This window comes from Anas acuta, chromosome W, assembly GCF_963932015.1.
Source record: "Anas acuta chromosome W, bAnaAcu1.1, whole genome shotgun sequence".
In the NCBI taxonomy this organism is placed as follows: domain Eukaryota; kingdom Metazoa; phylum Chordata; class Aves; order Anseriformes; family Anatidae; genus Anas; species Anas acuta.
Window position 1 is genome coordinate 20,982,554 of NC_089016.1, and position 14,265 is coordinate 20,996,818.

A 14,265-nucleotide genomic window follows, 5' to 3' on the forward strand; every position below is an offset into this window, starting at 1 on the left:
AGTCAGTGGAACAAGGACAAAAATGTACACAATGAACCAATCTCATGTTGTTTTCCCTGGCAGGAATTTTTGCCAAAGTGCTAGGCTGGCTTTTGGTATTAAAGGGAAGCTGCTTGCTCTAGCATAAGAAGAAAAAAACAAGGTTGTCTTTTTTATTAGTTTTCTTGACTGTCCCTGAATTTCTGAAAAATTCCATAAATAAACTCATAAATAAGAGAAATATGTATTTCAGTATTGTAACCTAGAATACATTTGGCTTTATGTGCAGTAAAGTACTTCAGCCTGGCCTCTAGTTTGATAGAGGTGGGGAGAAGAATCCTGGAATGCAACTTCCTGGTCCAGGTATTAGACAAACCAACCAAAGAAGAAGCATTACTGGACCTGGTGTTCACCAATGCAGATTAACTCATTGAAGAGGTTAAGATTGGAGGCAGACTGGGCTGCAGTGACCATGCCCTGGTTTAGCTTCCGATCTCAAGGGATATGGGCAAAGAGTGAAGTCAGGACCCTGAACTTCTGAAGAGCAAACTTCCAGCTGTTTAAAGACCTAACAGATGAGATCCCATGGAACACTGTCCTTAGGGACAAAGGAGCTGATCAGAGCTGGCAACTATTTAAAGACACTTTTATTAGCGTGCAAGAGCGCTACATCCCCATGGGTAAGAAATCAAGCAGGGAAGACAGGAAACCGGCATGGCTGAGCAAGGACCTGCTCGTCAAATTGAGGCACAAGAAGGAAATGCATAGGCAGTGGAAGAAGGGACATGTGGCCTGGGAAGGGTACAGGGATGCAGTCCGGATGTGCAGGGATGGGATAAGGAAAGCCAAGTCACAGATGAAACTAAACTTGGCAAGGCATGCAAAAAATAACAGGAAGGGATTCTATAGGTACATTGGTCAGAAAAGAAAGGCCAAGGAGAGCGTACCCCCTCTGACGGATGAGAAGGGTGAACTGGTAATGACAGACATGGAGAAGGCTGAGGTATTCACCAACTTCTTTGCCTCAGTCTTCACTGCCAGTCAGGCTTCCCACGTCTCTTGAGTCCCTGAACCTCGAAGCAGGGCCTGGGAGAGCAAAGTCTCTCCCACAGTAAGTGAAGAGCAGGTTTGAGACCACATAATGAAACTGAACATGCATAAGTCTATGAGGCCCGATGACATGCATCCCAGTGTCCTGAGGGAACTGGCTGATATAGTTGACAAGCCACTCTCCGTCGTATTTGAATAGTCATGGCAGTCAGGCAAAGTCCCTGGTGACTAGAAAAAGTGAAACATCACTCCCATTCTTAAAAAGGGCAGAAAGAAAGACCTGGAGAGCTACAGACAGTTGAGCCTCACCCCTTTTCCTGGGAAGATCATGGAACAGATCCTTCTGGAAGCAATGTCAGAGCACATGCAAATCAAAGAGGTGATCCGAGACAGCCAGCACGGCTTCAGCAAGGGTAAATCGTGCCTGACCAATTTGTGGCCTTCTATTATGGAGTGACTGCATCGGTCCATAATGGAAGATCAACCGATGTCATCTACCTGGACTTCTGTAAGGCCTTTGACACAGTCCCACATGACATCCTGGTCTCCAAATTGGAGCAATGTGGATTTGAAGGATGGATCATTCAGTGGATAAGGAATTGCCTGGATGTCGTTACATAGAGAGCTGTGGTCAAGGGGGTCCAGGTGGTAGCTGGTGATGAGTGGTATCCCTCAGGGGTCCATCTTGGGACCAGTACTGTTTAATATTGTTATTAACAACATAAGCAGTTGCAGATGACTCCAAGCTGAGTGGTGCAGTTAATACAAGAGAAGGAAGGGATGCCATCCAAAGGGACTTGGACAAGCTAGAAAAGTGGGCCCATGTGAACCTAATGAGGTTCAACAAATCAAAGTGCAAGGTGCTACACCTGGGTCAGGGCAATCCCAGACATGAGTACAGACTGGGAGAAGAACTCATTGAGAGAAGCCCTGCAGAGAAAGACTTTGGAGGTTCTAGTGGATGAAAAGCTCAGCTTCAGCCAGCAGAGTGCGCTTGCATCCCAGAAGGCCAGCTGCATCCTGGGCTGCATCAACAGAGGAGTGGCCAGAAGGTCGAGGGAGGTGATTGTCCCCCTCTACTCTGTCCTTGTGAGGCCCCACCTGGAGTATTTCATCGAGGTGTGGGGTCCCCAGCACAAGAAATATGTTGACCTGTTAGAACTGGTCCAGAGGAGGGCAGTGAAGAGGATTAGCGGGCTGGAGAACCTCTCCTATGAAGAAAGGCTGAGAGAGCTGGGGTTGTTCACCCTAGAGAAAAGAAGGCTCTGGGGAGACCTTATTGCGACCTTTCAGTATTTTAAGGGGGCTTATAAAAAAGATGGAGAGCAACTTTTTGCTCGGGCAGATAATAACAGGACATGGGGTAATGTTTTTTTAATTTGAAGACATGAGATTTAGATTAGAAGTTAGAAGGAAATTCTTCACTGTGAGGGTGGTGAGGTGCTGGAACAGGTTGCCCAGATAGGCTGTGGATGCCCCATCCCTGGAGGTGTTCAAGACTGGTTGGATGGGGCCCTGGGGCACCTGATCCAGTGGGTGGCATTGTTGCCCATGGCAGGGGGGCTGGAACTAGATGATCTTTAACATTCCTTCCAACCAAGCCACTCATCGTTTCCATGTTTCTGTGTTCATAGGGAAAGCAATTGCTGTGCTTCTCTTTTGACATGCTGTTTAAAAATCAGGATTTAAATTTGACACTGTCAAATGGAGTGACTTATTATTTGTTTTGGACAGAATTACTCAGAGACAAGATACTTTTATTTAACAGTTGCCCAGGGTTAAAACTTTCTCTTAATCTATATGAGCTATTGATATTGTTAACTTTCCTGTATATATTTTGCCTTTGGAGCCCTATATTTTATATTGTAGGCAGCTATAGAAATTTTATCTTGAGGAGTTCTAGACTGCATGTTGAAAGTTGCATTTTAATTACTACATACTTGGGAATAATTTCATATTCAGCCCTTACTTTTCATTTTGTCTTTTAGCTGTGTTGATAAGTTAGTATATTGTTCTGAAAGATACAGTTAGTGCAAGTGCTGACACATCAGCATAATATGTTTTGACCCAAGTGCAGCACCCAGTACTGTTGAGGGATTTTTGAAACAGCAAGGAGGCCATGACTTGCTGCAGCTGAGCAAACCAAGCTACCAGGACAACTACAAGAAGTTCCCATGACAATGTTCCCACATCGCCCAATTGAGGAATTTAAAAAATATTGTTGCCAGCAGCTGGCTTCAAGGACAAGATCTATGTGACTGCTAATCACAAGGAGGTTGTTTTCTTTCAGGTGGGGTTGTTTTCTTGCAGTTGTTTGTCTGAGTGCTTTTGACCGATAATCTTGTGTGAGACACTATCCACCCCTGTTAAGTTTTCTATAAAAGTCAGGCTATTTGGGTAATAAAGAGAGAGCATGATCTGACCATACTGGTGTCTGTTGTGTTTTCGGCCGTTCTTTCTGCAACAAATGGTGCCCGAACAGGCTGAGACCCAGCGAGACACGGAGAGACGCTGATAGACCTGAGAGACGCTAAGAAACCTGAGATGCTGAGAAACGCTGAGAGACCTGAGACACAGGGAGACTAGGAACAGAGATGTGGTAATAACGCGGGATGCTGAGAGACTCGGAGCACAGACCCGGACAGACGCGGTGAGACGCGCAGAAGAGTTGTGGTGAGACGCGCAGACAAGTCGCGGTGAGACACGGAATAGTGAAGTATCGCGGTGAGACGCGGGACATCCGGGGCCAAGTTGCTACGAGAGATCAGAGGCGTCCATGAAAACGGCAGACGACCGCCACCGTTTGGCAAGTTGGCACATAGCAGAGGGGTGGAGATCATGACTGCAGCTCTTCTGACATAACCATGGAGGAGGAATCACAGAATCACAGAATTTCTAGGTTGGAAGAGACCTCAAGATCATCGAGTCCAACCTCTGACCTAACGCTAACAGTCCCCACTAAACCATATCCCTAAGCTCTACAAAGCTCTAAACGTCTTTTAAAGACTTCCAGGGATGGTGACTCCTATCCAGCTTCTCTCTAGTATTCTCTCTAAGACAGGTGTATCTTGCAATGTAAAAAAGATCAAATCCTTGGTGCACTGGGCTCAGAAGGAGGGTTTTCTGAAGGAAGTCCCTCTAATGTTTAGAGTGGTGGCACGTAGGAAATAAAAGATAAAGCCATCTAAAGTGGAAAGCTAGATAAAGATGTAAGTTGGACGTGGCACACAGATATTAATGCTCTGTGCAGTATGAAAACTGAACAGCAGCTCGCTATGGCGGCAGCACATGCTTTGTCAGTACCATCTGGGATTGACAGAACTCCGAGTACAAAACCTGAGACCTCGGGAACACGGCTGGCACGATCTTTTTCATTGGTTCCTGTACCCACCCCGGTTCGGTGTATGACCTCTCCAATAAAGGAATCAGCGGCAGAAATAACTAACGGACTATCGGAGCGGAGTGCTGATGGGGAGTGGGGGTTGCCCTCCACAATCCCCACACCAGAAAATCTTGATAAAGCTGTGCTGCCAGCATCTATGCCGCTGCCAGGCAGCAATAAATCCACTCGGGATGCTTCGCCAATGAGAGGTGCATCAGCAGCTTGCAAAAATCAACCTTCACTGGAGGACTTGTTCCAAGAACTGCTAGTAAAATTGGAGAACTTAAAAATTAAGGATTCGGAAGAGCCTCCTCTCTCGTCTGCCCCACCAGAGTTGACTCCCTCATTATCCGTCGCTACAACACCATCGGCACCAAGGAGGGACAGGTGCTCCAATGTCATATGTGATGCCATCATAGAGGGGCATAGGCATGCTACATCCTTGGCCTGCCCTATTATTATCCACCCTGTGCAAGGCACCGGGTTGTGGCAGCTGCATGACTGCAAGCTTTTACAACAAGCTCAAAAAATGGTTATGGACTACGGTTTACGATCCCAGGCGGCTCGACAGAAAATTCAATGGATTTTCCAGGCAGAACTAATGTGTCCACTTGACAGTCAAAACTTGGCGCGCTTATTGTTAACTCCTTCCCCATTGTTATTGTTTGAAAGGGAATGGTTGCAGTTAGTACAGGGGGAAGCGGGTTGACTGTGTCAACCGGGGGACCCTCTGTATGGGATTACTGCAGAGATGTTAACGGGGACGGGTCCTTATCTCAATACCCAGGTTCAGCTGCAGATCCCTGCGATTATTCACCATCAGCTGCACAGCTCGCACTGAGGGCTCTTCTTAGTCTCCCAGGGGGAAAGAAAGCACCTCCATTCGCATCAGTAGAACAGGCCCCTGGGGAACCATATGCTAAATTTATCGATCGGCTGTGGGTAGCAATTCCTGATCATCCTGATCTAACAGCGGAGTCTAAAAGCAGTGTGTTTAAAATGCTTGCATTTGATAATGCAAACCCAAAAACTCAAAACATCTTAGTTACACTGCAGAGAACCCCACCGGTAGAGGACATGTTGGTACAGAGAGCTGATCAGTCCAGGCAACCAGATGTGGTGGCACAGGCTGTAAAGGACTGTCAGAGACTTGCTCTTATGGTACCCTCCATTAACAAACAAGCCCCGGCAAAGTTCTATGAATGGCTAGTGCTTCTGCAGGAAATGAAGAATTCTCCTACATTATGTCAATTATATGTGGCCTGGGCATTAGAACCAATTCGGACAGTGTGTTGTGACGTAATCATTTACCATTATATGGATAACATTTGGTTTGGTAGGCCAGAATGCTTCCAGGATTCAGATTTAAAGTTTAATCAGGATACTTTGGAAGCAAAAGGGTTGAAGATAGCCCCAGAGAAGGTTCAACGGAAATAGCCATGGCTATACTTGGGATGGAACATATCAGACTCTACCATTTGTCCACAGAAAGTTGATATAACTACGGTGTTACGTAATTTGACAGATGTACAAATTTTCCTGGGTAATATTCAGTGGGGTTGCCACATTGTACGGATTACTAATGATGACTTAGCTATATTACTACCTTTATTGCAGGGCAGGAGTGCAGAGCTGCAGATTACACTAACAAATGACCACCGGCAGTCTCCTTCACAAATAGCTTCTAAGGTTGCAGCTGGCTCTGCTTACAGATTTATAGCAGAAGGTGCACTCTCCTTACTGGTAAGCAATCACGTGTCTCATCCATTTGCGGTGCTTGGTCAGTGGCAAAAAGAAAAGGGGGAGAGTAAGGGGGCGACAAAGACAGAAACAGTATCAGGAGGATGCCACTGACATTAACAGCACTAGGAATAGAATAGCATAAATGCAACAGGTGATAGCAAGGGTGGAATGAGAGGGCAGCATTTTCGAGTTCTGGAATGGATTTTCCTACCAATTCAGCCAAAAACGAGTGTTCAGACACGGGCAGAAGCTCTCGCAGAGTTAGTACGTAAGGGTCGCTCTCGGAGTATTGAGATCAGCGGGCAGGAACCAGGAGATATTAGTCTGCCGATAACTCAGGATCATTTGGAATGTTGTTTACAGCAATCCATACCACTACAAGAAGCTGTGTTAGATTACCTGGGATTGGTACATTCCCGAACTCCAAAGGGGCCTCTCTGGCAAGTTATAATATCATATAAATGGCAGGTAGTACCATGGCTTTCATCCCGACCAGTGGACCAGTGGTGGGTCGCACTGTATACACTGATGCAGGTGCAGCAAGTAGGAAGGCTGTGTGTGTGTGGTACAAGAATAGAAGTTGGGAGAAATACATAATTCCCGGGGAGACAGGGGATTCATTACAAACATTGGCATTGTCTGCAGTTGTTTGGGCTTGTCAATGCTGGATGCATGAGCTGATTAATATCATCTCAGGCTCTCTGTATGTTGTCAACGTGGTAAACCAGATAGAGGATGCCTTGATACGGCAAACTAAGAGGGACAGATTGTTGTCATTATTTCTGCAGCTGCGAGATGCCATTCAGGGGAGAACTGCACCTTACTGTGTTATCCATATACGTAGTCATCAGTTCTCGATTGGGTTAGCAGAAGGTAATTGACAAGCAGACAAGTTGGTGAGTATAGTCACAGAGGGGCCTGAGAGTGATTTTCCACATGCGCGAGTGTCGCACGAAATGTTCCATCAGAATGCAAAGGGTCTTCGGAGAATGCTTGGATTTACTTGGACAGAGGCGAAAGGAATAGTAAGAGTGTGCCCTTCCTGTAGTCGTCATGGACCAGGGTTAGGTTTGGGTATTAATCCACTGGGTGTTAAGGCACTTGAGGTATGGCAAATGGATGTAACGCATGTACTGGAATTTGGTACTAAAAGATATGTGCATGTGAGCATTGATACTTTTTCAAGATTCATATGGGCAGCGGCGCAGGGGGGAAAAAAAGCACACCTTGTGTGTAGACACCTTGTGTGTAGACATCTGATGGTGTGTTTTGCTGTTATGGGAGTGCCACAGCAGATCAAGATGGACAATGGTCCAGAATATGTTAGCAAAAGGGTTAGAAAATTTATGAAAATGTGGGGAGTAAAGCATATCACAGGTGTTCCATATTCTCCCACGGGCCAAGTGATGGTCGAACGATCACATCAGGTTTTAAAGGAACAATTAGCAAGATTAAAAGAGATCAAGGACATCGATGAGCGATTGTCCAAGGCATTGTTTGTCTTGAATCACTTATGTTTGACTGGTGACCGAGAAGACCCTCCTGCGAGTATTCATTTTCAAACAATAAATAGAGCAGCACCAAATGTGTTACCACAAATAAGAGTGAATTACCGAGATCCTGCTACAGGAACTTGGAAAGGGCCATACGGGTACAGAAAAACACCTGTGGTTACAATGACACTGCTAAGCAGGGTTTAGGGGCTTCTGGCGCGAAGACAAGGGGTAACAACTATAACGTTTGGAACAATCGTACAGCTATGGCCTTACCTCCTGATGTTTTTCTGATTTGCGGGGATAGGGCCTGGCAAGGTATCGCTGCAAATGCTATCGGAGGTCCATGTTACTTAGGTAAACTTACTATATTTGCTCCTAGCTTGTCACAGTTGTGTAAGATCAGCAGACATAAATGGGCATTGCTCACACCATATTGCAATGATAATATTGAATTGCTTGGTGTTGCAGCTACAGCGGAACTGGCAATTTTCATGCCAGGAGTGGTATCTGCGGCTGCACCTAATAACTTAGAAAAATTGGTATGCTGGGCTGAGAAGCAAGGCCATGCCACGACAGAAATACTTGAGGAGATGTTACCAGATCAAAATAGTCTGCGACATGCGCTCTTACAGGATTGAGCTGCTATTGACTTCTTGCTCTTGGCTCAAGGGCATGGGTGTGAGGACTTTGAGGGAATGTGCTGTTTAAACCTTTCTGATCATAGTGAGTCAATTCACAAATCCATTACTTTCCTGAAAGAGCACATGAGAAATATTCAATATGATATCAATCCGTTCAATCAATGGCTCACTGATTTGTTTGGAACAATGCCTAGATGATTACTGGGATTAATCAAAGAGGGATTAAGGATTCTGTTTATTGTGGTGTTAATCATCATTGCGTGTTGTATTGTAATAAATGTGGTTAAAAGGTTACATGCAAAACTGTTACATTGGGCTTGGTTTGCTCAAAAAGAAAAAGGGGGAATTGTTGAGGGATTTTTGAAACAGCAAGAGGCCATGACTTGCTGCAGCTGAGCAAACCAAGCTACCAGGACAACTACGAGAGGTTCCCATGACAATGTTCCCATATCGCCCGGTTGAGGAATTTAAAAAATATTGTTACCAGCAGCTGGCTTCAAGGACAAGATCTATGTGACTGCTAATCACAAGGGGGTTGATTTCTTGCAGGTGGGGTTGTTTTCTTGCAGTTGTTTGTCTGAGTGCTTTTGACCGATAATCTTGTGTGAGACACTATCCACCCCTGTTAAGTTTTCTATAAAAGTCAGGCTATTTGGGTAATAAAGAGAGAGCATGATCTGACCATACTGGTGTCTGTTGTGTTTTCAGCCATTCTTCCTGCAACACAGCACTTACCCTTTTTGAATGTCATGCAATTGGATGTGGCCCATCGATCTAGCTTATCCAGATCCCTCTGAATAGCCTTCCTACCCTCAAGCAGATCAACACTTCCCCCCAACTTGGTATCATCCACAAACTTACTGAGGGTGCATTTAGTCTCCTCATCCAGATCATTTATAAAAATGTTAAACAAAACTGGCCCCAAGACTCAACTGAACTCCATTCACTATGACTCTTTGAGCCCAGCCATCCAGACAGTTCTTCAACCAGCAAAATGTACACAAGTCCAAGCCATAAGCAGCCACTTTCTTCAGGGGAATACTGTTGGAAACAGTGTCAAACACTTTATTAAAATCCAGTTTAACAGTATCCACAGCCTTTCCCTCATCTGCTAAGTGTGTCATTTGTCATAGAAAGAGATCAGGTTAATCAGGAAGGACCTGCTGTTCATAAACCCACGCTGGTTGCTTCTGATTGCTTGATTGTCCTGTATGTGATGTGTGATGACACTCAAGGTGATCTGTTCCATGACCTTCTCTGGCACTGAGGTCAGACTGACAGGCCTGTAACTCCCCATATCCTCCTTCCTGCCCTTCTAGTAGATGGGTGTCACATTTGCTAACATCTAGTCAACAGGGACTTCCCTGGTTAGCCATGACCGCCAGTAAATTATTGAGAGTGGCTTGGTGAGCGCTTCTGTCATCTCCTTCAGTATGTTTAGATGAATCCCATCTAGCCCCATAGACTTTTGAACATTCAAGATATGTAGGTCACTCACTTTCCCATTGGATTATAGAGGTTTCATCTCACTCCCTGTCACCATCTTCCAGCTCCAGGGGGCTAATATCAGGTAAGAGAGAGAGAGCTCTATAATAAGCAGGAGGATGGATACTTGCAAATAAATCATAGTTCATTTGTGTTTTGTACAAGATAATATGAATTTTATGGCAATCTATTCCTATGAGGGATGCTGGAAATCAGTGAGCCTCACAGTAATATTGCCTAAAATTTGTATCTCATTTAAGAATTAATTTTAGTACTTATGCACATATTGTCTTCCCGAACAAGTTGGTTTGTAACTCTAATATGTCATTTGTTTGTTTTACTTAAGGAATCAGCTGGAGGGGATATTCAGTCTCCTTTAACGCCAGAAAGTATTAACGGGACAGATGATGAGAGAGTGACACCAGAAGTGATGCAGAACTTGGACCCAAGGGCTGAACCAACCCAGAACGTATTGCCATTTACTCATAGGTACAGATTCCATTCCCACATCCTGATTAAGTGATATATATCTCCTTCCTTGTTAAAGTTCCTTCTTCCATATTGTGGCTTCTACCTAGCACAGTTAAGAATTTAATTATGTGATTTAAAAAAATAATAATACAGGACTGGCTTTCATATTTGCAATATAATATTTGTTACCCCCCCCCCCCTTTGCCCCCTCCCCCCCAAAAAAAAATAGTACAAGGAAATCTCTTAGAATAAGATTTGGGGGTGGTGGTATGTGTTTTTTATAGTTTAATCAGCTCAGTGTGAGCACTTGAACACTGGTAACATTATTTCAGTGTCTGACATCTTAGTTACGGTAAGTGCTTCATAGAATATGCCAGTTAAATTATTTTTGCATGTTTTCTTTAAATGATAACATTGGATCAGCCTTTCAGTGATGAGTTGTGGAAAGAAAAGGGACTCTTACAACACTTCTGGATTATACAATTTAAAGAAATCTTTAAGTGAACAGTTCTCGGTTGAAAAGTTTTTTCAACTTTTTTTCAAAACATGAGAAATGTGCAGTTCTGCTTCAGACTGAATTATAATTTGGTGCACTGGGAATTTTGTACTGCATTGCTCTTTATGAAAACTAGGACTTTTTATTTAATCATACAAACCATGAACTAAGTTGGATATATCTTGCCTATTAGAAATTGTAAATGGGACACACTCAGTAACACACATTATGTACTAAGACTATGGAGAGCAACATAAATATTTAATAAACTTAGAGTAAAGCTATAAATACTATTTTTTAAATAATATGATCTTGATACAGTTTAAATAGTTTAAGAGCTCTTGATCAAAGGTTGGGGAACACTGGGACCTCGGATAGTTCATGCAAAGAATTCAGAATGAGCAGAGATGGAACTGGAATCCTTCAAGACTTTACATTTTTTGTAAGAGAATAATACTCTTAAATGTACCTGGAAAAAAATAATTTACATGTTCAAATGAGAAAAAGTTGATCCTTTTCATTATTTTTTTTAGAAGTGATTGTTTATTTTTATACTTCTACAGTTAGCAGTGCATCTATTATACATTTAAGAAGCGGTGCTTTGTAAGAGGACTATGTGCATGTTGACGGACTATTATAGATGCTGCACATCCATCAGTATTCTATAAAGAGTTCATTTAAACTTGTTTTTGTTTTAGAATTCTCAGTATTTTTGTGAAAAGTAGTTATGATAAAGTCCACACTCTAGTAGTTGTTTGTTTAAAAAAAAAAAAGATAGCTGCAAGATTTTCAAATTCTTTTTGCATATATAAATTTGTTTTCTGGTATGCCAATGCATTAACTACACTTTGTTCATCATTTAGCATGACTGAAGATATTTTTGAAACTGCCCAGCTGTAATTTTGGATGGTGTAAAATATCGGTTACAAAACTTACATGTGTTGCATTTTTCTATCTACTTCATTTATCCAAAGTGAGTGCCTGGTCTTAGTTTATTGTCTGGTTATATACCACTAGCTAGAATAGGTCTTCTGACACTCTCTTTGTGTTTAGAGAGTCACTTCTTATGATGATTCTCAAAAGACCAGAGTTTTGTCTTGCGCATGGTAGCCTCAAGTTAGTGAGCTATAACTGAAGAAAATTCCATTTTTTAAAACCCTTTGAAATTAATTGAATTTTAGGCTACATAAGGTTTTTGTTATAAATAAATAAAAATGTATGTAGGCCACTCTTATTTATAGTGACAAGCTCAACTGAGGTCATTTATAAATTATTTATATATGTCCTGGTTTCAGTAAGAACAGAGTAAATTTTCTTCCTAGTAGCTGGTGGAATGCTGTGTTTTGGCTTAGGATGAGAAGAGTGCTGATAACACCCCGATGTTTTAATTGCTGCAGAGCAGTGCTTATACCAAGCCAAGGACATCTCAGCTTCTTGCTCTGTCCTGCCAACGGGCAGGCTGGGGGTGCAGCAAGAGCTGGGAGGGGACAGACCCAGGACAGGTGACCCAAACTAGCCAAAGGGGTATTCCATACCATCTGACGTCATGCTAAACAATATATAGGGGTGGCTAGCCGGGGGGAGGGGGCCGGACTGCTCGGGGTTAGGCTGGGCATCGGTCAGCGAGTGGTGAGCAATTGCATTGTGCATCACTTGTTTGTACACATTATTAGTAGTACTATTATCATCATTGTACTATTATTATTATTGTTATTGTTATTTTTGTTATTATTATTTTCCTGTCTTATTAAACTGTCTTTATCTCAACTCACAGGCTTCACTTTCCGTTTCTCTCCCCCGTCCCAGAGAGGGAGGGGGGAGGGTGAGCGAACGGCTGTGTGGTGTTTAGCTGTCAGCCGGGTTAAACCACGACAGTCTTTTTGGCACCCAACGTGGGGCTCGAAAGGTTGAGATAACGGCAAATCTGACCAGAGTGTGTTAAACTAAAATTGGTATAAGTATTAGACCTGCTTAATAGTCACTTGTCATAATACTGATTGCTTTAATCTCAAGTCTGCTGCGCCTGTTTTCCAAATTGAGTATTATAGCACATTATTTTCCATATGTGCTCTCTGTCATGTTGTTTATCCTCTCCGGGCACTGTTTTCAGATCATTATGGTACTGTGTGTTGTAACAGTGGCTTATGAGACGATGAGATATCTGGTCATGACTCTAACTTGGTATTTGTACTCAGTAACATCGTCGACTCTATACTTTGGAAACCGTATCTCGGAAACTATTAGCAATTATACCTGTTGCCGTTCTTCATCAGGGAGTCAATCTGTGGAGGGGAAAGGGGAAGATATTTTTTCTTACTTGATCACTCTCCCTTTCTCCTTCACCACCCCTGTATCCTCCTTGATCACTCTCCCTTCCTCCTTCACCACCCTCTTATACTCCGAGCTTGTTACAATAGCTCTCCAAGATATTGAATATCCTTGGGATACTCAGACCAGCATAGTCTTGTTGTTCTGCCTCCTGAATGCACTTCAGATCCTGCTTAAAGTTAAACAACTACTTAGGAAGCTCATCCGGAGATCTGCCCGGAGGCAGTATAGTTGTGGGTGGCAGGGAGTATGGGAGGATATGGGCAGGCATCTAGAGCAGTTGGCACCCCCAGTGTTTTGGAAATTCACCCCTGAACAACTGCAAAATCCTCAAAAACTGGCAGAATGCTTGAAAAAAAGGTGTCATGATTCTGGCAGTTCCAAAGTAACACAAATCATTGTAACATGCTGGGGCCTGGCTCATGCCTATCGAGCTGCCATGGATACTGCTATCAACTTAGTGACAGAGCCTGCGGCCACTCCAAGTCCCGTGACAGATCCAACGGCCACTGTGACCCCTACGGTGGACTCTGTAGCCGCTCCAGCTCCGGTTCCTGCAGCCGCTCCAGCTCCTGCAGCCGCTCCAGCTCCTGTGGCTGGGTCAGAGAAATGAGCTGTAGCAGTGCAAGTTGCCCCTGTAGAGAAGGTGAAAAAATGGTATAGAGATTCAGGTCGTTTAGAACGCAGAGAGTCTTCTGCCAAATCTAGGTATAGAGACGAAGATGCTGGGCCATCAGGGATTCAGGAGGAGGAAGATGAGGATGCCGAAAAATCAACAGTAACTACCCGAAACCTATACGAGCGTGAGCTACGTGATGTGTGAAAAGATTTTGGTCGTTGTATAGGTGAGCAGCTTGTCACCTGGCTGCTCCGGTGCTGGGACACTGGAGCCAATTTTGTGGAATTAGACGGCAGGGAAGCCAGACGACTGGGATCCCTTGCTAGAGACGCAGGCATTGACAAAGCAATTGCAGATGGAGCACAATCTCACAGCCTCTGGAGGCGTCTCCTCTCAGCTGTGAGGGAAAGGTATCCCTTCAAGGAAGAACTTGTATGTCTACCAGGCAAGTGGACCACTATGGAGAAGGGAATCCAGTACCTGAGGGAATTAGCCGTACGGGAAGTGATTTATGAGGATCCAGACCTCAGACAAACATCCACAGATCCAGATGAAGTCAGGTGTACATGACCCAT

General features: G+C 43.8%; 1 protein-coding gene and 2 long non-coding RNA genes across 4 annotated transcripts in view; 2 read left to right on the forward strand and 1 right to left on the reverse strand.

Annotated features, from left to right (window-relative positions):
• LOC137847051 (uncharacterized) overlaps positions 1 to 14,265 on the forward strand; it is a 750,318-nt gene that overhangs the window by 204,547 nt on the left and 531,506 nt on the right. The gene's annotated exons all lie outside the window — the stretch shown is intronic.
• LOC137847055 (uncharacterized) overlaps positions 1 to 14,265 on the reverse strand; it is a 310,848-nt gene that overhangs the window by 168,140 nt on the left and 128,443 nt on the right. The window lies entirely within an intron of this gene.
• Positions 1 to 14,265, forward strand: part of LOC137847024 (homer protein homolog 1-like) — a 242,478-nt gene that overhangs the window by 142,039 nt on the left and 86,174 nt on the right. Inside the window, exons 5-6 of one of the 2 annotated variants that reach the window (XM_068665272.1) lie at positions 6,029 to 6,154; positions 10,123 to 10,265. In XM_068665272.1, the coding sequence (XP_068521373.1) occupies positions 6,029 to 6,154; positions 10,123 to 10,265 (269 nt within the window). The remainder of the gene's footprint in view (positions 1 to 6,028; positions 6,155 to 10,122; positions 10,266 to 14,265) is intronic. The other variant, XM_068665273.1, reaches the window with a different exon arrangement.